Below are 27,850 nucleotides of genomic sequence, written 5' to 3'. Positions count from 1 at the left end.
ATTACAAACAAATGCAACACAAAACCGACATAAGCAGAAAGTCACAAAATTTTGTTTGTTAAAAAAAACTCGAATATCTCCCCCCCCCCCCCATCAAAAGTTACACTATTTTAATTTTAACGTTTTCCTTTTCATATCTTTAGGCTAAACAAAAAGTTGAAGAAAGGAGGAAAGAAAAGGAAAAGAAGACTGAACTGAAAGCAAATAAACAATAAACTTTTTGAAGTAAAATGTTTCTTTATTTCTTATCCGTTCTTATTGACATTTACTTGACACTTACATTGACTTTTTGAACTTAAAGTAACCACAATAAAGTGGAACTAATCTAAGAGGATATTGTGTGAACAATAATTTATTGATATACAAAAAAAGTACTTACAAACAAATATACAAATTCAGTATTTATGTACATTGACTAGAACATATCACATTGAAAAAAAAAGAGTTGCATATATTTTTATGCATGAATATATATTAAAACAAAAAAAAAATTTCATTGCATAGTCTATGCACCAGTTATGAGAAGAGATACTTATTTGTTAAAGTATTTATTGGACCTCAGAAAAATCATTCACTGGTAAATATACATTACCAAAAGTTAACAATCTATTTTTGCAGATAAATGTACAAGCTATTATACAAAGTGAACATTAATTCTTAGTTTCAAATGCAAGATTTTTTTTTTTTTTTTTTGTAAATATTTAGAATAGTTTATTAATGTTTTTCTTGGCTATATTAATAACATGCTTCATAAATAACAACCCTGAGTTAAATCAGTATCCAAAATTATCCAAGGTACTTCCTACATTTTGAAATGGTCCTCTTTTGCTTAAAATGAATTTCTTGCGTTGTCAGCCTAATTGTGCATGCAGCTTCATTTTTTAAGAATTATTTTTTAAACTAAATTGATTCTGAACAGGTTCTTGAGCTTTAGAGACTAGTATGTTTTAACCGTAATGCACTCTGCAAAAACACTCCTCATATTATTAAGAGTTTTCCACTGTTCAAATACTCTTAGTTATATTACATTCAATATACAATGAATAAAATGCATGCTTAGATATCTATTAAGTAATCAGCATCAATAAATATTTGTTCGTCTGTGGTTTGAAGAAATCTGAATTGAACTTCAAGTCCACCTTGTGCAATATTGGTTGTTTAGCAATAGAAAAGCAGTTCAAATTATCAATTAAGCTCTATAGATGAAACTATAACAGGGTTCGTACATCCTTAAATATTGCTTAAATTCTTAGGAAATGCGGTAAAGTCTTTTTAAATTAGCTAAAATTTTCCTGTCCTAATTTTAACTTGAAAGTTCTAATATTTTTAAGTACAAGTAAATAGTATAATAATTTTTTGAAATAAATAGAAATGAATAAAGTTGGCAACAAACTCTAAAAATTTCGACTTTAAGGACTCCATAAGTTGCATGGTGTACCAAGTTATTATTTAACTATAGTTAGCACCTAAAGAGTTTTATATACTGTTAGTGGAATTACTTTGATCTCTTAAAAACAAAATTTTTGCTAAGTTGCAAAAGGAAATCAATATCAGTATAGCTACTGTCATAGGAAAAATCTTTGATACAATCAAGTTACTAACAGCATTGTAGCAAAAAGAGAGCTTACTTTGGAAAACTTGCCATCCAAGCAATATTAATTAAAAGTTTAATGTAACATTTCCTATTATTAAAACAATCTATGCTTAAATAGCTGTATTTTGCAAAAGTATAAGACTTTGTGAAAGCTATAAGAATTTTTTCATCAAGCTCAACGAATAAAAACGTCATCAAAATCCAACAATAATTTTGATATTGATAACAACTAATGTAAATATATTCTTAAAAACAGAACTATGCATAAATTGTAAAAAAGGATTCAAAATTGTTTGGATTTTTTTTTTTTTTTTTTTTTGAAAATAAGTAATGCACAAGTTATTCCATTAAAATCTTAATTCATATTTGCTTTCATTACGAATTTGGAACTTGAAAAGATATTTTAAAATATGATTTAATGTACAAATTGCTGCTCAATTTATGAGAGCTGATTTTAAAAAATAATTTCTTAATTTTAGTTCTTAACCCTGTATTTGTTATTACCTTGTTTGGGAGAGGAACTTTTTTTTTTCAAGTCTAGCAACACACATGCGGCGAAGTACTTGAATATCCTTAATTTTTTTCATTAAAAAATAAGTACGAACCCTGTGTAGATACTTTTTTTTTTTTTAACAGGAACAAAACACAACTTTTTATACACATTAAAAGATATAAAACTTAAACAGGCTCACACCTTTCTGACATGACATTTAGTACTTGATCGAACTTTGAATACCTCTCTTTTGCTACAACATGACAACCTTTACTTCCCCATAGGAATCTCAAATGGAACTCAGTCCGAAAGACATCTAACATCAAGTCATCATATTTTATATTTTCAAGGACTATTTCACTATTTCTTTTGTACATTGGCCATTGCTGAGTTATGGAGCGTCCAATTTCCAGGTGTGTCAAAAGAAGCTGAAGTCCGTAATCTGCAGCAGTTTGTTCCCATTGGAGTCCTAAGCTTAATATTTTGCCTAAAATAAAACAGATTCTTTATGATAAAACTGAAGTGTATTTGTAAGCTAATACATGAAAAGAGGATCAAGCATCAGATATTTTTTTTATAAAAAAGCATTTTATTACAATTCTTTATTTCATTTATATTTTCGATGGATCAATGAAGATTTTCGAAAAGTTGATTCTAATAAATATAATAAAAGGTGTTGACTTTGAATGGTTTACTATAAATGCATCTTTTTTTTTTTTTTTTTTTTTTTTTTGAAATAAAAAAACAGGTAATCATAAAGAATCAAAAATCCAAGGCTTAAAATTTAAAATTTTCTTTTAAAATGTCTAATAATCTCAGTTCTATATAACTTAGAGGTTCCAAGTATTCCACTGTATATGAAATACACTGCCAGCTCAGTCATTTTCAGCCAAGGACTGAAATTTCGTGTTTATTAGCACTCTACCATTTTTATGAATTTTTTCTACCAGTTTGTTTGGCACTCTTGTCTTCCTTAAGAGGTTTCCCATCTCCAGCTCAGTCACTTTCCTATGCCGGGCTGATGAGTGCTAATAAGCACGAAACTGCAGTCCTCGGTTGGAAATGACTGAGCTGGCGGTGTATTTCATGTATTTATGCTTAAGCCCTGGCTAATGGGCGGTAATTTACTGAATATATTCCACTGTACATAGAAAAATTATTGCTATCGATTGGTACAAATATTTTTAATGTGCAAGTTTTCACTAATAAAAATGCTAAAGTTTGAAGTTATTAAATAATATCTTTGATAGTTACCTAAAGTCCTACAAAGATGAACCTAGCTAAGAACACTTTCAATCAAGTCATCTTTTGAACAAAATAACTATCAATATCTATTGATCCATTTAAGAGCTATAATGCCACACACACATCACAAACTTATTACCGCTTTTCTTTTTGCATTGGGAGTTATACAAATAAAGCAAACAAAATGCTCAAATATAGTGTAGCTAAAGTTAATGCAACATGTTCCATTTTGAACTTAAACTGCTACAATGTCGAGAATGTTGTACGTTCAGCAAATACTCTTTACTACCCATTCACTGATTTGAAATAAAAGTCTGATGGTTTGGATTTCAATATAAGAGAAAGGGAAATTTCAGAATTGCATGGCATTCTGAATCAATTTATAAAAATCTTTTATGCATGTAATGTTTTATGCTGTTCACTGTAGGTCACTGCTTTAAAGTTAAGGGTTGCCACAACATAGGGAAACCTGAAGAAACAGGAAATTTAAAAATCAATAAAAATACAGGGAACTTTGGAAACTTCCTTAAAAACCTGGAAAGTGCAGGAAATTTTATTTTTATTCAAAAAAATAAAAATGTAATTTTAATTGCAAAAATCAATGCCTGAATATATAAACTACCACTAAATAAATGAATAATAAAAATTCATGAATAAAATTTTAAAAAAACAGAACTTTTTTTCTTAAATTGACTATCAAAATGTCTATCATAAATGTAAACATTATTTATTGTTTTATTTGTCATGTTCTCTTTAATTTTATGCTAATTTAGAGAGCATGAGATTAGTCATCAATTTTCTATTTTGCTGTCTAACTTTTGCATTTTTTGTCCTTAACAATCAAAGTAATGAATGGTTTAGGCAAGTCTCCCCCCCCCCCCTTAATAAAAAGGGAAATATATTTAGTCACCATGCTATTATTTAAGTTATAATGAATTCTTCTTTACTTTCTCTTATTTTTTCCTCCTGTGATGAAACTATCCGGATATTAATGTCCTTTTCAAATATCAGTGTTCGCTTATTTCTAATGCTCCATATTAACACAGAGAATTTTTCCCCCAGAATTGGGTAGCAACCTCGAGTTTTTTCGTAACCATTCAGTTGAATATACATCCATTATTAAACTTTTCCCCTCAAAAAAAAAGACTTTTTTTCTACTATAGTATTATAATTACAATGGATGTTTAGATAGAAGCTTAAGTGTTAAATTGTAAATTTAAAAATAAGGAAAATTCCATGAGATAATTTATTAACTAATTGTTGTCAGTTTGTAAAAGCGTTCCAAAAAGCTTACTTTTCTCCTTATTTGAAGAGGATAAAGTGTCAAACGAAGAAATATGAGGTTTTTCTTCAATTTGTGGAAAGCAATCTTGTTCTGATACAATTTCGTTGTGCTTTTGCATAATTAAGATTAGCGACATCAAATATGGAACACATGTGTTTGGTGCTTGAGGATTGGAACACTCTTGCATATTTTTTAGGGTGGGTCTCAGTTTTGTTTCATATGTAAAAGCATTTTCTGTGAAGGACTGCCGAAGTTTCAACCAAGTACACCTTAAGCGAGAAATCTGTATGGAAGAAAAGAAAAATGATTATAAATTTCAATGAAATCAAATCTTTCTTTTTTACCTAGTCATTAACATTTCATCTTACAACAGTGCAATATATTGCAAATTTGAAACAACTATTTTTAAGCAAAAAAATGCATATTCAAAAGCTTAATTCAAATTTAGAACTGAGATATTTATGTATTTAAAGTATAAAATATAGGTACTAGTACCAGTATAATGCTATTATAAATTATTACTTTTGAGTCAAATGTGTAAGTGAGGAAATCCAATGGACTAAATCATATACAGTCAGGCTTCATTGAAGCGAAATTCATGGGACCATGATAATTATTTCATGTTAACCAGATTTCATCTTATCCAATAAATTGTTAACTGATTATTAACTTACAGGACCAAACAAGAATTTCATTTTAAGCTATTCCATGTTAACGAGGTTTCACTGTTTTTACAATGAAACTAGTCAATGACTGTTATGAGTCAAACCTGCCTTTTACCACAAAAATAAACGAGTCTCAGCTATAACCAATAGTTTCTCAATCATGCTAACATGCATAAAACAGAAAAATATTGACATGGAAATGTACTGCATAATTGATTATGGCTAAGAGAAAAAAAAAAAAAGGAATGTCCTCACAGAATGCATTGCTCAGCATCCCCCTCAAAAGGAATTAAACATCATATATTATTTTGTTGGGAAACTTTTCCAGCAAGTTTAATTTGTATGCCAGTATTTACAACAATGGATAGCAGGAGTACTTCTTATTGTATTACTCTAAAAAATTAAATGATTTCTGTCAATGCTCTCAATGTGTATGGCTCTAACACTTTTATTCCACCATTCATTTAATTAACATAAAAAAAATCAAGAAGTCACTATTTTAGTGGGATTAAAGGTTTTGAAAAGAAAAATGAGCAATTTATTCAGTTTAAATTTAGCTCCATGCTGGTTATAAGGAGGCCTGAAATCCAATACACCCTTTTCCACCAAGAAAAAAAAATCACTAACATCTTGCCAAGAGATTTGCATTTGAAATGTCTGAGAGAAACGGCCTTAGCAAATTCTTTATTACTGACTTCTTTTTTTATTGTTTCGCTTGTTTATTTATTGTTTTTTTTTTATTTCTTGTTATGGTTTAATGTAGGTTATTAAATTTAATTATTTATACTAATATTATCACTATATCTTTGTTGGTTATAAATCATGAATGTGAGGGTTGGAATACAGTTACTGTAAGATATATAACTATGCAGTTACCCTTAACTTATGAGTTTCAATCACATACATGAGTTTTGACAATATTTTTCGCCAAGGTAAAAGCAACAAAACTAATTAAAAAGATTTAGGGATTTCACAACCATATAGTATAATTTCTTACAAGTGATAAAACTTAAGTTTTAGACATGAACTTAAATCATTGCTCTTACACACTTATGCTTTAATAAAGAAAATGAACTTTCTTACTTGAGGTAAGGCAAGACCCATCATTATGCCTGTAAATCCGTACAGATTTCCCAGAGCTGTTTTTGTTTCTATTGCAATTTGAATCCATTTGTTGAGAACTTGAGCACGAACTTCTTCATCTCCACAGGTCAATATAGTTATTGCCACAAAGAACTTCAAACAGTCGTTTCTGAAAAGAATTGTCATGAATATATTATTTTCTAACCTAATGCTTTATGTATTTACTATGAATATGATTCTAAACTTTATGTTCAAAAATACTTGTGCTACAAATAAAAAATAGTATGTAAAATATTTTGGTGAAACAATAAAGGTGAGAAATATAAAAAGGGACCCTCCCCGAAAATCAATTCTGGCTAGGACAATGTTGACTGAGACTCTGCACATAAAAAGTATATTTATATTCCTGGGCACCTGCACTTTTTTGCAGAGTATGAGAAGGTATTTTGAAAATATTTTAAGCGTAGCACAAATTCTAATGAGCATTAATTTTCACCCATTAACTAACTTAACCATGATTATTTTTTGTTTGATTTCTTGCAAAAGCTTCTGCGCACATCTTAATTGGTTGTGGGAACATTGTAGGGTTTCAAAAGCTGGGTCAAATGCTCCTTATCCTCCTATGAGCATTATTTGAAAAGAAGAATTAAGTTGAGACATCACATTATTTTTCATGGGAGTTTAAAGAATTTTATTTCTTACAGCCCTCGTCAATTTATCCCTCCTTCCAAAAAAAGGGGAGGGGGAGTGATTCAAAAATTATTTTAATGAAGACAGCATAACTTTTGCTATATTCTATCAGAACAATCAGATGAATTTGTAATTAAAACTAAATCAACTTTCTCATTTACTTAAAATGCTCATTTTAATTTAATTATTCACTGAATATTTTTGTAAGAAAATATGAATATTGACCCTTTTTTTTTTGTTTGTTCGAGTAATTTTGATCATTAGAATAATCTGTGCAAGCGTTATAATATCTGGATAATAGCAATGAGGATGTAGAAAAGAATTCTAATCTGACAGAACTGTGCGAAACTAACTATAATCTGTGTGTGAAATTGATAGTACAACTTAATTAGATGCCTTAGAAGGCGGGAGGGGGTGGGCTCAAGGTGCACAACACAACATAGAAATTTCTAGGGGGAGTTAATTTGGGAGGGTTTTTTTTAATCTTATTTGGGAGCTCTTGTTCTAGGGGATTGCTATCTGCCATTTGAGAGAAATGCACCCTCTCCCTTGAGGAACGCGGATGTGCACCAGTGCTTGATCCATGATCCCACCCTCCTCCAGGGGTGCTCACTCCTTAAGAGCAAGGGTGCATCCCCCCCCTAAATATCGCAAAGACCCTTCAAGAGCAAGAGCCCTCCTCCTCCTCCCCCCCCCCCCCAGAAAAGAAAAAAATTTCCTCAATCTCCCCACCCTAAAAAATTCAATGGTGCAGTCCTGTGCCATGACCTCCCCCCCCCCCCAAGGTGGGCACTCCTGCCCTCCCTTTCTCTCAAGCTAAATTATTTTGTTGGGTTTTGTCTCAAGCAACAATATTTACATCCACGTATTATTCATACAAACTTTATTAGACTCATAGTAAATATTTTGCAGATTGCATTTCATTGATCAAAAATTCTAACCTTTCCAAAAGATCCAATCTGAGCTGTTGACCTTGGGGTAAAACCAGCATCTCGAATCCAGTCAGGACACCTAATCCTAAATCTGCTGCTCGACTCAACTTCAGGACATCCAAATCTACTTTGGTTAAATGGCTGGCAATTATTCTACCTCCTCCTTCCAATAACATACATCTAATTTTTGCCAGTGCTGGTGGGTCCAATGGCTTGTTTTCAGTTGGTAGCAATACTGTATTAAAATCAGCTAAATCGAAACTGGATGGTGGATTAATATCTACTTTCAAGTGTTCCTTCATCGATTCCTTATTTAAGCCATTGTTTAAATTCTCTTCAGATGAACGAACAAATTTTATATTTTCCATATTTGTCCATTCATGGTTGCTTTTTGCATCACAACCTTCTAATTTATGTACATTTCCATTGACAGGCTTATTTATGAAATTTAATTCAGAGTATAAATGTGGAGGTGGAGTTGTCTGGTTTCCTAAAAAAGAAATTGCAAGGTGAAAGTTATTTCATGTGGAAACACTTTTTCTTAAATTTGCAATAACATCTAACTTTATATTATGCCATTTCCAGAATAGTGATAGTGTAAATTAATAACATTTCTTTGTTCATTTAGTCTTAAAACTAGCTGTGTTGCCGGGCTTGCCCGGTCCACCTTGGAAATAAAAATTGTGTCAAGTGACGTATATTCAACAATCAGGCTTAAATAAATAAATAAAAAAAACATCATGCAAAATTTCCCTTCCAAACAATGACGACAGATATTAAAATACTTTTAAGAAATTAAATTCAGTATTCGAAAGAAAATGGTTAACAATTTGAATGGACATGAGATTTTTTAGCTTGATTTAGAAAGGCTTGTAACTTTTTTTCCTTTTGAAATAGAAGCTTATTTTTTCGACCATAGGTCGAGATTGATCTGGAGTAAAAAATGTCGCTTTTTCCTATGGTGTCAAAAAGAAAACTGTGGGACAATTCCTTCACTTTTTATTGATTTATTTAATGAAGAAAGTAGTACCTAAATTTCAGCTAAGCCTTAAAAAATTCAAGCTAAAAACGCAAATAACTCCCGCTATATTTAAGTTAGAGCATTGAAACAAATTGCGTAGAATGCGGACAATTCTACTCTTTCCAACGATATGCAATATTAATATATGCAAGTAATTTTTCACCCCCATATTTGGGAATTTATGTGAAAATTGGGCCTAAATTTGAATTAAAAAAGAACTATTCATCGGATTATTTTTTTTTTCAAACTGGTCTGCAAACCCTTCTGTAAAGTTGACCACCTGTCTATGTTGACCGCTTTTGTCAGGAACGGAATTAGTCCTATCTCATATAATAAAGGAAAACCTCTGTAACTTGACCACCTCTCTATCTTGACCACCTGTCTATCTTGACCACTAATGTACGCCAAATTTGGTTTGAAGTATTGTAAAAAGCTCTTTGTAAGTTGACCACTAGGTTTATTTTTTAAAAGTTTCTTCAGCAAATTATTTTATTATTTATTTATTTATTTATTATTATTTCTTTTTCTTTCTTTTTTTTTTTTTTTTTTTTTTTGATAGCTTTCCAAAAATGTTTTTAATGCTTTGATGAGGACTAGCATTTTCCTAACTAAACAGCAGCATAAAGCTTATGCTGCTCTTTATTCTCCAAACTTGTTTCTCATTTGTTGTTCTATTTGAGATAGCTTTTTATACTCTGTTCAATGAAAATAGGTGTCAGTAGAAAAGTTCAAAATCTTTTCTTTCAGTTGCAATATGTTGTGGCAACACAGGAATTGTGCTAAAAAGAGCAAGCCAGGATCTATGCATTTTGGGCCCCCCTGCAACAAAATATGTAGGGACCCTCCCTAGTGGTCAGCAGTGTCTATTTGTAAATGGAATAAGTCTTAGTGCTAGTTTTTTTTTTTCTATTTTTTTCTTCAATTTCTAGGGCCGTTAGCCCCTTTAAGGTCGCGGGCCCCTCGCTCTGCAGGTACGCAGATCTGGGCCTGCTAATGCGTAAAGCTACATGTTTCTGGTGCAAGGGATTAAGAGATATGATATTTTATTTTTGTCTTTATGAACTGAGAGAGTCGTGCTTATTGCTCTTTGTGTTATAAGTTGTACAAAAGAGGCTTGAAAAAGAAAGTTAAACTTGAGATTAATAAAAAGTATGAAATATTATAGTATAATTAATTGAAAATGGAGAAAGCCAGAGAAAATTAGCCGGCACATATGGAATTTCTAAAACTACAGTGTTTAATATAGTTAAAAACAAGGAAAAAAATAGCAAAATTATTTGAATAGTATTTTTAATTATTGTTCCACTTTCAATAATGTTGAACAATGAAAGTGAGTTGAACAGAAAGAATAAGGGTAAATTACTCAAAAAATGAATACATGGTGCTAGAAATGACAAAAAAAAATTAAAAAAAAATCATTACAGCCCTCTATAAGTTGACCACCTGTCTAAGTTGACCACCAAAGTACTGCACCGCGAGTGGTCAACTTACACAGGTTTCACTGTACTGTGAAAATTTCAGCGAAGTTGGCCGGGTGGTTCTCGAGTTTTACGCGTTCAAACAAACAGACGCTTTTTGAAGACTTCATTTTATACTATGTAGATAAGAGATGATGTTTTATTACTCTTTGGTGCAATCAAAACTTACCCATTTTGTTATTTGAGGATTCATGCCCAGATGAATAAGAAGTTGTACCATATTTTTTAGATGGCACTCGACTAGGTTTCGGTGGTGGAGTATCATCCTCCTTGCCACTTACATCTTGAATGTTTTCTTGACTGGATCTATTTCACCAAACATGGAGAAATAATAACATAGGCCATTATTTCAAATTTTAAAACAAATGTACAGAAACATTTGAACACATGTCAAACATTAAAGAATTAACCACTAATTGTTATTTACAAGTCACTTTAATCAGACTCACAAATTCTATTTCGTGAAAAACCTTAAATTTATAAACAAAAGTATAGCTTTTTCGGTTCTTTATTTTATATCATTTTAAAATTTTAAGTTCCTGCTTTTTGAGCTAGAGTCCCTGTTTTGTGGTTTCTCCCCCACTTCCTCCAAAAAGTAGTAGTAAATAAACCGTTTTTGCGATAGTAAACAAGTTTTCTTTTTCTTATAATTTGTTATTTTAATTGTTACCTCCATTTTAGAAAATAAAATTTACATTTTGTGTTTTGATTCCTTGCGTCATTATTACATTTAGTATCTTCAAATGAACTGTACTTTTCACGCGTATAATTATTCAGCTAAATCGTGTATTCAGAATTCGGCATTTTCACACGTATCGGGAGTTAATTTATAGTTTCCCGAACTTCCCGGGAGTAAACCGATAACTTATAATCAGCGGCGTAGCGTAGGTTTCTGCCACTCGGGGCAGGCACCAAATTAGCCGCCCCTCTTACATTGTCCTGCTATATGCCCCCCCCCGCACAAAAAAAAATAGAATGACATGCTTAATATCTTACAGAACGAAAACAAGATTTAATTATCTAAAACATGTTTTACATTTTAATATAATCTTACTGTAACAGAAAATACTGTTGATCGAAAAAATCTAATAAATATTTTTCAAAAATTATTGCATTATGAGTGATAATATTTTTAACTCCTGACACATAATGGAAGGGGGTTATAAGTTTGACGTATCTGTGTGTCTGTCTGTGGCACTCTTAACGCCTAAACGGATGGACCGATTTTGAAAAAAAGAAAAAAAAAATCGAAAGGAGAGCTGATCGAGAGTGTTCTTAGCTAGGTTGCATCTTTGGATGACATTAGTTAACGAAGATATTAATTAAAAACCTTTAAAACGTTTTTCGTGATTTTTGCAGTGAAAACATAAATAAAAATTTTAAAATTTAATACCAAAATGAAGAAAAAAAAATTCCACGTCTGATAAAATATGTTTGGAACTTCAATGTTTCATAGAATTCGAATTATAACGATTTTTCAAAGCAGATTTCAATAACGGCTAAGCCTTACTCACGCGATTGATAACGAATAGGGTTGTTTCCTTCAGTCAAAAATAGTACTTTTTAGTCACTGAAATTGATAGAATAAGCAAAGAAAATAACATGGACCCAAAAAATTCTTTTATTTTCCCAACAGTTATTCTTTAATTAATTTTTTAAAAATGTCCGATTTTTCAAACAAGGCGTGTACTTGATGACGTCACAAATGATGCACTTTGCCGCATTTTGTACCGCGTTTCCACGTTATGATAATCATGAAACAAATTAAAACTGCACTCTATGCTTGCTATCAACCACATCATTGCCAATACACGTGAGTAAAGATGCGTATTAAATATATTGCTCTGTGAATGGCAACACAGAATGGTATTTCATCATTTGTGATGTCATCGGCAAGAAATGTAAATAATGAAACCACACCGATTTAAGTAATTTTTTAAAAATATTAAAAAAATGTATTTAAAAAATGATTAGATCCTACGTTTTTAAGCATGTTCTTTCAGAAAAAAATACTTTTAAAATTTTTGGAAACGACCCCATTCTTTGTTGGCAGACAAGGAAAGTAAAACCAATGATTTAAAATTTTTGTCTGTTGCCAATTTCCATTTAATTGGAAATAAAATACTAGACATTGATTTTTGATAATCTAAGGCTTTTAAAAGGAGTTTCAATTTTCCTTCTTGATTCTACAGTAGCGACTCAGTCGGGGTTTTTCAAAATTTTTAATTATCTTAATATATAAAAATCTTCTGTGCGGACGTTTGTCACCATAAGGCTTTTAAACAACTGGACCGATTTTCATCAATTTTTACTTTCTTCTATATCTAATATATAGAAGAAAGTATTGGATTCGTGCAAATTTTCAAATTTCGAATTTTGACGGATTCGAACGTTTTGAGGTATGCTGACTACCAAACGGCACGAACTTGAGGGTCACGGATTTGGACGAAATTCTAGATATAGGTCAAATCCCACTAGATATGAACCCCGGTAAAGCGGTTTGACTGCATAGGCCCTAGTTTGGCTGCAACGGGGGTCCAAAGTTGCTAAATTTGACCCAGAAATGCAATGGAGTTTCTTTTAGAATGACCATTTTTACTTCTTTTTCTGCTATTTTACTGCAGTATGAGCCATTTGCATGTACTTGCTTTTGAGTTAACTACGTGGAATACAGATTTTAAATAAGTATTTCTCAAATTAAAATTGGATTGTTCTTTTAAACTCAATAACTTGAATGCCAAAATGTTTCTATTCGTGTAATTTCATGACAAAAAAAACTCATTTAATCTTATAATTTTAAATAAAGTGTTATTTAAAAACATTTACACCAAAAACACCATAAATTGTGGAGAAAATGCAATGTACACAAAGGTGAAAAAAGTTTTCCAAATATACGAAGAGGATGAGAAAGGCGGTAAGTCACCAACTTACGATTGAAAAATCTGGAAAAGATGTCGGAAGATGAAATATTTAACAGAATAAAACTAATTTTTATACTTTAGAGTTGAAATAAATTATAAAATGTATCAAGCTACAGTAAAATTTCACCGCATATAATTTTTACAAGTGGAAATATGAAAAGTTTCATCATTGAAACAGTGGTTTAAGCAAGCCAAACGCTTACACCAGCTACAGCGGCTAAAAAAAACATTTGGGCAGTTCAAGTTGTCGCAGTTCAAGAATTCCTTCAGTTCAAAGCAAAATTGTTGCGGGTGTATCCACTCTGACGGAGCATCAACGTTGAACCCACGCAGTTGCCAATCTCATTTGAACCATGAAACAAATCTAGGCGAGGAAAACTGATTGAATACTATAGAGTGTATAATATATCAGCATGATCATCATAAATCTCTTCTATCATAGAGCGTTCAAAGTAATATAAAAAATGACAGTTTCTTCGTCAAGCTAATCGTCATAGTGATCTTGATCTTCAAGATCTACATCCAAACCGTCGATTTCGTCATTGTCGAAGACATGGTTCATAAAAATCAGAATTCGATCCAAGGCATCTTTTTCGCTAGACAACAAGCGACCTTGAACATTCCCGTCAAAATTGTCTTGCATTATTGCAACCAAATTGCGTATAACTCTGTGTTTATTGATGTGATGCATAATTATTACTAGTTCATGTCAAAAATGTTTAAAAATATGATAGAAGAAATAAGAGAATTTGTAGAATCTTTTTACGATAAAATATTAAATATTCGATAATAAAACCAAGCGATATTTAAATACGGAAGTTATTTCTTGTATTAACATAGTTGCAGGATATTTATCGTTTGCAAAATGAAATTAATTATTTTCATTTGATATTAATCGTCTGCTATAAAAAATATTTATCGTTTCTTGATAAAACATTTACTTTAACTGGATGTTTATCGTCTGCTATCAGAGATATTACACAATGATAAGCAAAAAATCAAAGAGGATGAAAAGCACCGATTTATTGCGCATGGCATATAAAAAAAAAACAAAATACAAGACCGTTTCGACTTTTTAAAAAAACTTAAAAAATGCCTATAAATAAATAGGCGTTCTCCCTTTCACTCATTGTACTAACAAAAGACGCTCCAAGTGCGTTGGAAAACGAACATTGTGCTGAAATCCCAAATTTAAATAGAAATGTCAATGCATTTCTATGTCAAAATTAGCAACTTTGGACCCCCGTTGCAGCCAAACTAGGGCCTATGCAGTCAAACCGCTTTATCGGGGTTCATATCTAGTGGGATTTGATCTATATCTAGAATTTTATCCAAATCTGTGACCCTCAAGTTCGTGCCGTTTGGTCGTGAGTCCATTTCGACTATTTTTGGAAAATGTCTGTCTGTATGTGTGTGTGTCACGTCTGTGTGTGACCAGTTTTTTGTGGCAGCTCTACAGCAAAAACAACTGCATGAAATTGAACGAAATTTGGTACACATATGTGCCCCTATGTGAACTTGTGCCCATGGGTTTTTGGTGCAAATTCCTCCAAGGGGGGTGGAGCAATGGGACGTTTTTTGAGTTACGCGTGTTTGCTATTCCTCAGGAAGTAACTGGCGGAATCAAACAAAATTTGGTCCATATGTTGCCATTAACAGGAACAGGTGCTGATTCAATTTTGGTTTCAATAACTCAAACGGGGGTTGAGCTATAGAACGTTTTTTGTCGTCAATTGTGACTGCTGTATCTCAAGAAATAATGAACGGAATGAAAGAAAAATTTATCGGCAAGTAGCCCTTGGTGGGTATAAGAGCTGATTTTATTTTGGTGTCAACAGCTAAAACGGGGGCAGCGCAATCGTCCGTTCTTTTTTTCCCATTGTGAGTGCCCTATCTCAAGAATTAATGCTACGTTCTGGTTGAAATTTGGAATATATGTGAATCCATACGTAAACAGGCTTTGGTTCAATTTTGACTCCAATCAGTCCAAGAGGTGTTGATTTTTTTTTTTTTTTTGCGAATAAAAATAGCTTTATTAATGCAACAATAAGAAAGATAAATCGTAATAGATTGTCGTCTGCGTATTTCTCGTGACTTTAATTGTATGGAAATGATCGGAAATATTATCTCAATGATTTAAAAATTTAACTGTTGCCATCTTATGTTTGTTAACAAATAAAATATTTCTAATTAATCCAAACAAGGCTTTTAAAATAACTTTCAATTTTCGCTCTTTGTTTTGCTTTTACAATAATTCAGACATTGGGACGCTCAAGAATGAGCTCTAACATATGATGATGTACTCTTTGCATCCCCACCCCCTCCCTAAACAACAAAAGTGTAATGTGTACTTTATTGTATTATTTTAAGTTTTATTCACCTCTGCTTTGGACTCTTCTTATCTTGAGCCAATGTTGTAAATACATCCTTTTTACAGCCTCCAGGGTGTTGCAAAGTTGAAAAATTTGGTAAAGATTTCCGAGGATAATCTACCGAGGAACGAGGCATCGTTGCAACGCCACTTGGATGTGAATCTGCATTTGAAAAAATTTTATATCACATTAATTTTACTCTTGAAACACTTAACAAAACAAAATGAAACGTGATATTAATGAATGTATCATCTCTTCCTTTAGCATTTTAACTACTAATAGTGAAATACAAACACTTACACGATGAAACTTTTATAATACCTTATTAAGAAAGCAAAAAAAAAAGTTTATGGAGACTGCTTCTTTGCCTGTAGGGTTATTTATTTTGAGTGGCCTGAATTTTCCATTGACGCGACTCAGCCTGAGCAAATAAAAACTCTACAGGCTAAGAAAAAGCTGCCCCTATTTGCACTTAGATCATTTATACTGAAATCAGCATTCAGTACACATTCTTAGCGCCTTTGCCTCAAAGTACATAACATTGTATAATCACAATTTCTTGAAGAAATCTGTGTTTGATCGATTAATCTTGATTATAACTTAAGAATGATTACTTCTTCACATTCTTAATTTAATTGCTATGAATATTAAATGAAAATTAACTTCGTTTCTTGTCATCATATAATCCATGGATTATAAGAAGACTTTTTTTTTCAGCCAGATTTTAAGACTTGATGCAAGAAGCGTTTTAGTGCAACCCCTTCGAATCTTATACCTGAAAATATAAAAAAAACGGTTGTAAATGTAGTTCATTTGATGAACTTACCTGAAGATTCGACTGGTGTAGATAGTCTTCTCTCTTGATTTAAATTTTCTCCACTACCACCGCGTGACAACTTCCCCGAGAGAGATTCTTGACTTCCCGCCACTTTTTCCAATGCAAGGGCAGCATAATGCATTTGGCATTCTAACCCATACCGTGTGGCATAATAGGAGAGGGGCATGCTCCTGTTGACAGGTTTGGATATCACAGCGCCAGAGGCAGCAGATATTGGTCGTTTGTTTCCTACGTAATATGTAACTAAGTCTGGAACAGTGTCGAAACAGTCATCCTCAAATTGGTACTGTATTCGCTCGTAGACCGTAAATGGTTGAAATACCACCTAAAGGAAGAAAGAACTATACAGTTAAAGAGACCAACTATTCATCTGTTGGAGGACAGTCCCCACTTTCCCCAATGCATATTTCAAATTGTTTCCACCATGGCATAGGCGTGCGCTCGTGCGCAGAGCTTCAATAATAGGGGTACCACTGTACCAGAAGGTTGAAATTGCGCTTGGAAAGGCTCCCATACTTGCTCGCTTAAGGAAAGTTTTCAAATAGTGTGAGTAAAAAAACATTTTTAAAATGTATGAGATAAGAAATTAATAAAACTAAAAATTGAAAATTTTAGACACTTTTGTATTAACTTCTATTTCTATGTAATAATGGGGGTAGCACGATACCCCTGGTGACCTCCATGTGCATGCCTATGCACCAGGGGTTTATATTATAACAGGCTGACATTTCATCATAGTCCTTTTTATCTTTTGTATGTCATTTTGACCATCAGATAAATGAAAATATCACAAAATTAAATCATGAAAATGTTATACATATTCATGAGCAAATATGAGCTTGATACTGCATTTACCAAAAGCGAAATGAATAGTTTCTTCAATTTTATCAATTCAGGTGCGCCCGTACCCTGATGATCCCCTAATAAAGAGAAAAATACCCCTCAACCCCTCCCTCCCCCAAAAAAATCAGTGGTGCAGTCTGCCCCATGAACCTCCCTGCTTCATTTTCATCTCCAGTCAGGGAAGCTAACTTATCAAAAAAAATCACAAATTTGGGAGGTCTTTCAGACTTCTGACCAAGGTCCCTGGGCATTTGACCCTGTTGCCCTTGAAGTAATTAGGCCCTGGTCACCTCTTTCCACAATTGATGTTTGTCATTGTCTAATGAGAGCAATAATATTTTCCAATATCTTAATATGCTGTTACGAATCTGCCTTTGCTTCAGAAGTTCTTTAAATGACAACACAGTTCATGTGAAATCAGAGAAAATTAATTTATATATATGTACAAGAAACGCGTTAATAATTTTTGAAATATTCACCACAAGTTAAAAAATCATATATAACACCGTAAACATAACAGTAAGCACGTCTTCTCATCCAAATGCAACAAAATCCTGAGAAATAATATCAGCTTTAAATGTACATGTATTGTTCGAAACATAGGCGACTAGTGCACCAAAAAGGATGAGGCTCCTGAAGCTAACTTTAGGGGGGGGAGAGAGATGAATTTTTACGCCATTAATTATTAAATAACATTCTCTAAAAAGATCGGGGCATGGCCTCAAAAACCGGGACAGATGGCCATAGTAGACTCCATTCTCCCCCCCCCCCCCCAAAAAAAAAAATCAAAGTTCCATTTCGATTTTTATGCAATAAATAACAAGAGAAAAATATTAAACTCCTTATTTATTAAGTCTTTCTTTAAGGGGATTCAAGACAAAAATCGTCAAATTTTGCAACTTTTTTTACTATATTAAAAAAATTTCCGTTTTTTCTACTTAAAAGGAAGTTTGAATCTTGTTTCTATCTTAATTAGAACGAAAGATATAATTATTTTTGTTGTATACCCCATTTAAATCTTATTATATTTAACTTTATAACTTTAAATGTGTTTTCTCCATGATGCATTTTTTTAAACAATTTTTTTGCATTCAAATTCTTATAAGTCAAGAACTGATAAAGATTAAGTAATAAAATTTGGAGCATATCTTTTTCAAACAGTTTACTTTAATTTTTATTTGGCAAATTTGAAAAAAAAAACGTTTACTTCAAAAAATATGATTTTTTTAAAAGTATCTTCAAATATTTTTTATTGAATTAATATTTTTTTAAATCGTCAAATAAAAATTAAAGCTTGGATATTTAGGCATAATTGTTTGAACATTTGAAAATTGACCAAGAACATTTTGAGCTTAAGCGATTTAAAACACACACACACAGCCCCATTAAAAAAAATTAAATTAATTTTTTTTTAAATATTTATGTTATGATTTTGCTTATTAAATAGATGGTGAATCAGTGCAAAAAATTTCAAAACTCTAAACAGTTTAATAAATATTTTTTCAAAATGTGTCCCGAACCCCCTTAAACAAGTGAATCGACCAGATTTATTATTTTTAGATCGATCGTCAATTTTGAAATACTCTAAATCGTTAAGTTTGTGAAGGGCCAAAGTCCCTTCATTTTAGATAGTTAGAGAGGGCAATTTTACCTCCCCGCCCCCTTCACTGCAAGAGCCGCCTTTCGAAAAGTTCGGAGGCATTTCGCGATTTCTCGCAAAGTTTGGTGGCAAAAATTAGTCGCCAGATCGATGCCAACTTGGTGATATCTCTTGAATTTTTTGCCAACCCCATAGGCATAAGATGCTATAAATGACGTCACACTTTTTGAAACCTCCCCCCCCCCCCCATTTTTTTTCTTGTCAGGCTATTTTTCATAAATATATTATTGTCAAAAATGCGCAATATCACACTTCCTGTTGCCACCCCCCTTGTCACTATTTCACGAATCCCTTCAAAGCGGGATGTCATTTGTGGACAGCCCCTAATGTTAAATGGTGCATAGCAGACAAAAACCAATATATAGGTAAAGTTTCAAGAACTAATGTAATTTTGTGTGAAAACTAAAACGCTAAATTTAGCGAGGTAAAAACAAATTAAACGCATAAAAACATGTAAATTTGAAAAAAAAATTAAAAAATTTAAGCAGTTTCAATGAAAATAAATAATTATCTGAAATAAAGAGGATTTTTTTCCCCTGAAAAATACGTAGACTAAATTATGTTTCAAAAACAAAAAGCTCTGCCAGAAAGAAATCAAAAACTTGCTTACAAAAAGTCTTGTACTTGTCCGTTTTAATTCCGACCTTACAAGACATCCGCTTTTAAATTTCTTCAGATTACTTTCAAGGATATTTTCTTGATATTTGCGTGATTCCAGAGTCATTATTTTCACCAAGCAGCGTTGTCTCATTTCTATTAATAAGACATTTTATTCGCCTCGTTCTGATATTGGATTTCGTTCTACGGCGGTAATTTTTGGCGTGACTCAAGAAAATCCTACTATCACGCTAAGGATCATAAAAAAAAATGTGGTATCTGGATTTATTTTCGGGAATTCGGACGAAAATCTTTTAAGGAATTTTGCGGAAAACGTGTTCCAAGATCAATTTTTATCTAGAAGCTCAGATGCGTAAAACCTTCTCCGGTGGTGGGGGGAGGGAGGAGAGGACCTGACTACTCCACGAAACCTGACCACCAAATATGAAGGGGCCTAGATATCAGTCAGTAAATTTTCTATTTCTTAAATTCAAAAGAAGTTTACCGTTTATAAAAATTTCTAATTAATTTCTACAAAAAGTAAGGAACCATATAAAAAATGATTCACCTCCACCAACGAGAAGTCATGTCTATGTCGCACTGTGGGCCGAAAACGCCAAATATCGCTTTAAAATGTTTTTTTTTTTCCTATATTCAATCAATTGAGGACTAATAAATTTGCACATGCCTACCTCTTAGACAATCAGAACTGGAGTTTTAGAGCCCTTCGTCCACTACAAAAGCGTTCTTTAGACGGTGAAGAACGATGCGTGAGGGAATTTAAAAAAATTGCTGTTAAGCAGTCTATTTTTTTTTCTTATTAAAGGTGTGTATATTTAATTTCTCCCGTGTCCAACGATAGTAGTAGGACGAAAAAAATTAATAATATTATATTCAAACAGAAAATCGGCTTTGATCAACACCGAAAACTAGGGAATTCAAGGTTATTTTTTCAAAACACACTACAAAAATATGCTCTTATGTACTCTTTGAAATTAATATTAATTAGTCATCATTACTAATGGTATGTATGAAGCACCTGGAAGAGAATTAGCTGCGTAAAACTGCGAACTTTGGACCCTGAGCCCTAACAAATCGAAAAAACTCGCTAACTGCATGCCTGTGTATAGGGTCGGACTGGGTCCTCAAAAAGGCGCATACCCCAATTTTTCTGAAGGCGCATGCCAATGGGGGGGGGGGGGGGGGGGGGGGGGGATCGCAGAAAGGATATAGACAATCATTCTAGAGGAGCGATCAGTGGCGGATCCAGACAATCCTGTTGAGAGGGGCGATTGTTTAATTCATTAGGGGGGAGAGGGGACTAATGAAAATAAAATTTTTTAAAAAGTTAAAAATTTGTAGCATGTTTTTTTTCCCCCGAATAATGTATAATGTGCTTCGCTCAAAGAGTTTGTATGAAAGTTATAAGTGTTTCGAGTATCACGCACACAAGAATAAAAAAACTGAAAAAAGAGTTTCTACTAATATTCTGGATCTATTATCTAAATTAAACCCTTTAACTTTTGATTCGTTTGAAAACTCGTGAAGTTTTTTCAGTTGTTATTCAGGTCCTCAATTGTTTTTTTTTTCCTTACAAAAGAAAGGTTGCATCAACAAAATGGCATCTCTTTTTACCAGTTTACGTACCTAACATAATGAAATACTAAAATTGCATTTGTAAATAAAATTTGAAGATAGTTTTGGATTTGTTTGTTGATTGAGTTTTGTTTAAAATTCGCGCAAAGGAAGGAGTGTTTGCAGGCTTTCTCCCGAAAATTTTTGTTCGGAACGCATTTTTAGACTATTTGGAAGTTAACAAGTAAAAGGGAGGTTTGGGGGTCCCGTTCCGGAATTTTTTTTTAATTTAAGGGTATATTTTCGAAAACACAATTATTTGCTATCTTTGTGTTCTTGAAGGAAAAGATGAGAGACATGAGTTCTCCCCAGTTGTTTTATGATAGCTTCAAAAACGCAATTTTAGTGTTACTAAAAACCAGGGGTTTGGGGGCTTACCCCCGGAAAATTTTTTTGTAATTGAACTCCTAAAAACGCAATTGTAGACCATCTTTGATGACGTAGCAGAAGACATGGGGTTCAGAACTTTTCAACAAAAACTTTTCGATGTTAGGAGTTCCAAAAACGCTGTTTTAGACAATCTTTGAATGATGTTGAAAGATGAGGAAAGAAAGACGGAAAGAAAGACATGGGGGGCTCCTCTCCGGAAATTTTTTGAAATTGAAGTCTCAAAAACGCAGTTGTAAGCCAATTTTTATGACGTAGGGGGAAAGGAATGGGGTTTAGAACTTTCCATCGGAAATTGGAGCTTTGAAATACGATGGTTAGCCATCTTTGGTAGCGTAAAGGGAAGGGATTGAGTCCGGAGTAAACCCTCAAATTTTCAGTATTGAAACTTCAAAAACATAAGTTAGTGGGTCTTCATTGACGTTAGGAGAAGGACTCGAGATTGAGGGCTCTCCCCTGGAATGTTTTCGGAACTGAAGTTCTAAAAACGTAATTGAAAGCCCTCATTAACGACATTTTCGAAAACGTTTTCGATTCCGGCGATTTTTTCGAAATTGAAGCTCTAAAAATTCAAAAGTTTTGACAATCTTCGATGGCATTGGAAAGAGGGGGTTGAGGAACTTTCCCCTGCAAAATTTTCGGAATTAAATTCATAAAAATACAGTTGTAGACGATTTTTTGTGATGTGTTGGGGGAGAGTTTGGTGACCTTTCCCCGGAATTTTTTTAACACAATTTTAGACGATTTTTGTTTATTTGGGAGAGGAGAGATTTTGTGGACTTCCCATTGAAATTGTAAAAACTTGACTGTAGGCCATCTTTGTTAACTTTTAGGGGGAAAGCACGTTTCACTAGTTTTTTCAATCAAGTGCCAAAAATGGCAATTTAGAAAAAATAATGAATAAGTACATTCCGAATTTCTGAAGTCGCCCAGTGGTTTGATTTCGCATCTTCTCAGAGAGATTTTTTTTCACTAGGCGAAATTGATGTCAAGTGGTCATTATGTTATAAAATGCACTGCTACATATCTATACGAAATTCAACTTTTCCACTATGAAATTCATTAAAACTAAGTGTAGAAAAACTCACTCTGACAAACGCCTAGACAACTGCATTCAAACGGCAACCCCTACCGACTCTACCAACAATAATAAACTTCTTCGTGTAATTCAAAAATGCAGTTTTAGACTAACTTCAATGATGTTAGAAGATAAAGAGAGAAGATCTAGTGGCCTTATTTCCAGAAATTGTTTTTAATTTCAATCTTAAAACGCTATTGCCGTCCATCTTTAATGACATTAGGGAAAAAAATGCGATTCGAAACTTTCTTCCAGAACGTTTTCGAAATCTAAGTTCCAGAATAGGCAGTCTTTTTGATTGAAGATTCGAAGGTCTCTCCCTTTACTTTTTTTTGAAATAAGAGTCTTAAAAACGCTCTTGTTGGTCATCTTTGGAAAAATTACGGGGGGGGGGGGGGAGAGATGGGATAGAAGGAACTTTTCCCGGCAATTTTTCGAAATTGAAACTCAAAAGACGGAAAATTTTAGACGATAACATTAGGGAAACCGGGCTCGGAGGAAAATTTTCGAAACTTCAAAATGAGGGGAAGGTATGGGAGCTTTCGAATCAATTAGAAAACTTCGTTCTGATTTTGCAAGACAAGTTTTTTTTTTTTTTTTTTTAATTTTTTTTTTTTCAGCGAAGGCGTTTGTATTGCATTTCATCTTAAAGAGTAGGAAGGGCAGGTTGGCAGGCGGGCCAGTCCGAGCCTGCCTGTGTAAACAAACAAGAGAGATAGGTTTTAAAACATTTTTAAGCACTTTTTGGCGCTTTCGCCCCATTGTGCGTCGGTTTAGGAACATTTAACAGTGATTCAGGTCCTGGAGTCGTTATAGTCGGAAACAGACCCGTCATTTAGTCAATTGAACCCTCGTCCCCTCACCCCGGTTTTGAAAAAGTAGTGTTTTTCTATTTTATGAACGAGGTTTTTGTTGTTTTCCGATAAAACTTGCATTGGTATACACCTTTTGAATCCGGAAAAATTAAAAATGACGGAACTGGTCGGAAGGTTGGAGGGGAACAAAACTTTATTTCAAAGTTCGTTGTCTTTTCATTGAAAACGTTGCATTCCCAACCAAAAACTTGGAACCAATATTTATTTCCTTAAATATCCGTTCTCTATTAAAGAAAGATCCCTTTTATTACAGGCTTATAGGGAAACTTGTAAATCCCGACTCTTGATTTTGTAAATAAATTCACTGAAACATTGTCAAATCATAAAGATACAAAATCAATGGAATTGTTTAAGAAATTATTAAATTATCATTCTGTATTCAGATTACGAATAAAGAAGATTATACTTAAAACTTTCGTTGTAAAAGAAACTTTTCACTAAGGAGAGAACAATCGAAAGTGCGATATACTTTCTTCGGCAAATATCATTCAATGACCCTTTAATACAAAGCTCAAAGTGCATTCGAAAGCAGGATATCGATATCAAAAAAGGATTTCCGTCATCTTGGTTCATCTTTGGAAGCCTATCTAAGGGTTAAGCATTGTAAAGAGCAAAAATAGCGATCGCCTCAGGGCGACTAAATGAAAGAAATGGCGATTAAAAGAGCATTTTGTCAAGCACTTCCTTCAAAAATAATTTAATTTTAAGCAATTTGTAAAATCTAGTCTGTGTGAATTGATTAATTTAAAATTTATTAATTACATTAACTAGTTTTATAATTGCTAGATATTATTACTTTATTATTAACTTCAAGGAATTAAAAGATATGTCATTTCGCAGCTTGCATTAAAAAAGTGTGTCTACTAATGAAATTGTGACTGCTGGCCAGTAGCGACTAAAAATTTTCGCAGGTTCTCCGTTAAAGCATTAACAAATTTTGTTTCTTACTGATATACCACCATATTTTTTCTTCCTCCACCCTTTATAGAAGAAATGAATTCCTGTTTAATTTAGATTTGTGTTTAAAATGTATATCAAGTTTATCCTAAGGATATTGACGGAAGTATTAACGGCAAACGAATACTGACTCTTTCATATTACTCTCAAAAAAAAAAAAAAAAAAGCAATAATTAATAAAAATAAATAAAGGAAGAAACAAAAAAATATATAAATAAATAAAATCTCCAATCTTATGTTTTAACTCAAAACTTTTAGTCACATTTTCCCACCCTAGTAGCACATTCGGTTGGGAAATGGTCGCTCAACGGTAGAGCTTATGGTTGGTCAACGGTAGGCAATGTCCGTTTTGGCAACCGTTATCCAACCAACCATTTGCTAACGAAGGGCCAACGATCTGCTACGCGCCTAACAATTTTCCGCCGGCCAACCGATTGTGCTACTAGGGCAGTATTAACACTAGTGTTATAGTGTAAGAAATTAATTACTATGCAAGATTCTGGGGTTAAAATTCTGGCATATTTTTAGGCTCTGAATTCCGATCCTCGTCTTGTGTTGGACGTTCTTTTAGTCAACAACCTGTTAAGGCTATCTGACTTTGTCAAACATCGTAGGGTAAGGTAACAGCGGCAACATATTACAATTAAGGGCTAACTCGACCATCCGTTTACATTTGAGATTCAAAGAAACAAATTTCGTACCTTATTTATGACGAAATGCAAAGATGTACTCCGCCACCGGCAAGTCAGCACATAATCTCCGGGTCTGGATATACAATCCCGAATCAGGAAGTCTCCCTCGTCCGACATGAGTTCCTCAGCTCTGGGCCTGGGTATGGTGCCGTGGTACCACGCGTGACTCCTCAGGTCGTTGTTGTCCAGGCTCAGCTCCCATTCTAGGGCTTTCTTCAGTTCTTCGGGAGAGGCCTCTGTTCCAGTCAGCGGCTCCTGAATCAAGAAGAAATTACAATACATTGACAAGGTTGCCAACTGCTCCGCATTTTGCTGAGTTAAAACTCCGCGGCTCCGCAAAGAAGTTATTTTGCTCCGCATTTCCTGACCAAACGTTTCCGAACTTATATTTTGCTATTATAATGTCAAACATATGTAAATATGGGAAATTAAACATGCTTATACTCAAATATTAGAATAGTATTTAAAGCTGTTTTATTAATTTAAAAATTATTAATTTTTATACTATTGTATTAATTTTTATACTAGTGCTCAAAATGATTATTAAAGCTCTGAAACAATTTTAGTTATGTGGTTTGAGTTATTTCTATAGATTTTTATGCAAAATACCGAACTGCTTTGCAGAATTTCAAATTGATCCTCAAAATCACCACGGACGCTCCTCAAATTGTTCCTCCAAGGTTAACAACCCTGCATTGATGACAAAAAAAAATATCCAACGTTGTTTAGCACAAATAAAGACTACAGAATACACGTGTTTCGGGGTTTTCCAAGAACTCTTTTTTTTTTTCAATTCAAAGGTGTGAGCTTCTAGATGTAAAGACTTTTACTGGATGTCTTAACAACTAGAAGCTTGAAGCTCACACCTTTGAGTTGAAAAAAGAGGTTTGTTGTTCAAAATTTGTATAGATCCAGACCTGACTAATTTCGATAATGCATGCTGTAAGATAATTTAATTTCTGTATGCACCAAAATACTATGAGCTACTTTTCTCCTTAAAATTATAAATATAGACACAGGAGAGAATTATATCCAGTAACAGAAAATTGTGGAAATATTTTAATAGCGAACAATATTTTTCTTTTTTTTTATGTTATTTCTTAAATTAGTTGTGAAAACGGCTTTTTGATTCAACTTAATCACGATAAGAAAAAAAAATCAAAAACAGTTGTTTGAAATTATTAAAGAAACAAAAGTCGATCACTCTTCCTTGTTGCTAAATATTCAATCTACCAAAATGCAAAGTTTATTCATTATTACTATTATTATTTTGATGAAAACAAATTTTCAACTGAATTTTAAAGAGGCCAGTGGTTTTTAACATTTGCACTTTTGCATATCATATAAAAAGGCTATTTAACAACCTAACTTTTTTTAAAATCTGGATAGCAACAAATGAAATTGATGACTGAAATTGGAAAATTGGAAAACGCCAAGATTCCCCCCCCCCCCCGTCAAAATGAAGTAGTCGACTCCCGTTACAACGCGATTCGACTTACACGAAATGGCTACATTGCAAATTTTTCACGAGTTTTGAATTTTTGAGCTAACGCGAATTTTTCGTCCACAAAACGAATTTTTTAGAAGGAAGTATCGGCTTCATTGTTGATTTCGTGCATTTTATTACATCCCTTTAAGCATCACTGACAGCGAAAGCTCCCACATCAAACTAGTCTACGCATCGAATTGTTAGTGCATCAAATAACCACTCAGCATCCTTCATTTATTTATTTATTTTCATTCTAAATATCAAAGTTGATGAAATATAATGGTACCTTAGTGGCACCTTCATCTAAACTTCATGAAGATGGGAAGAAAAAGAAAGTTTTGATAAAATAAAAAAAAGGCTAAGATTCTCGAGACGACGGAACAACTACAAAACGTCGACGATAGCGAGCGCGACAATAAACATGAGTGAATCTTCCATGCGTACCATTAAAAGTCAAAACAAAAAGATATCCGTCAAAGTTCAGGACTTAGTTTCAATATTTAAGCTTGCATAGCAGTCTAGCAAAGTACATATTATGAAAATAGAAGCTGCTCCTGTATTGTGGATTGAAGAGATCAGGAAGAGGAGCTGTTGCCTGCAGGACATTATTAAACATTATAAACGAAAACATTATAAAAGAAAAGGCGAAGCAACTATATTTAAAAACGTATTAGATAAGATTAACGATCTGATCATAGAGCAGATGAATGATTAGATGAAATGAAGATTATGATAAATCATCATTATCTTCATTTTTTAACTCATACATATGTTACTGTATCTACTTCACTTCACTTTCCGGGGGCCCACTGTACCTATCACTAAGTGATTTAACCAGTTTAGGACCCCCGGAGCTTTTACTGTATCTACTGTACAGCACTATTATAATGCAGCATTTTACTATCACTTCATACTCTGCGTACCGTGTAGTTTTATTTTATGTCTTTCCCTCCCATTGATCATTCATTTTGCGCATCTTAAAGTATTTCATGTTGAATAAAACAGTTTTTTTTTAAATAC

General features: G+C 33.0%; 2 protein-coding genes across 3 annotated transcripts in view; one reads left to right on the top strand and one right to left on the bottom strand.

Annotated features, from left to right (window-relative positions):
- LOC129224433 (ubiquitin carboxyl-terminal hydrolase isozyme L5-like) overlaps positions 1 to 2,630 on the top strand; it is a 61,065-nt gene extending 58,435 nt beyond the window's left edge. The window contains exons 11-12 of the mRNA XM_054858888.1: positions 144 to 225; positions 2,372 to 2,630. Coding sequence (XP_054714863.1) covers positions 144 to 215 — 72 coding nt within the window. The 3' untranslated portion in view covers positions 216 to 225; positions 2,372 to 2,630. The remainder of the gene's footprint in view (positions 1 to 143; positions 226 to 2,371) is intronic.
- Positions 225 to 27,850, bottom strand: part of LOC129224432 (SH2 domain-containing protein 3C-like) — a 102,220-nt gene continuing 74,594 nt past the window's right edge. For both annotated transcript variants that reach the window (XM_054858886.1, XM_054858887.1), the window contains 8 exons: positions 25,351 to 25,596; positions 16,606 to 16,942; positions 15,788 to 15,941; positions 10,656 to 10,792; positions 7,997 to 8,477; positions 6,366 to 6,534; positions 4,627 to 4,900; positions 225 to 2,574 (listed from right to left, as the gene is read on the bottom strand). In XM_054858886.1, the coding sequence (XP_054714861.1) occupies positions 2,273 to 2,574; positions 4,627 to 4,900; positions 6,366 to 6,534; positions 7,997 to 8,477; positions 10,656 to 10,792; positions 15,788 to 15,941; positions 16,606 to 16,942; positions 25,351 to 25,596 (2,100 nt within the window). In that variant the 3' untranslated portion in view covers positions 225 to 2,272. The remainder of the gene's footprint in view (positions 2,575 to 4,626; positions 4,901 to 6,365; positions 6,535 to 7,996; positions 8,478 to 10,655; positions 10,793 to 15,787; positions 15,942 to 16,605; positions 16,943 to 25,350; positions 25,597 to 27,850) is intronic.

The sequence above is a fragment of the Uloborus diversus genome, chromosome 6, assembly GCF_026930045.1.
Source record: "Uloborus diversus isolate 005 chromosome 6, Udiv.v.3.1, whole genome shotgun sequence".
Lineage (NCBI taxonomy): Eukaryota > Metazoa > Arthropoda > Arachnida > Araneae > Uloboridae > Uloborus > Uloborus diversus.
Note: the sequence above shows the minus strand (reverse complement) of the source record. Positions and strands in the feature narration are given on the sequence as shown.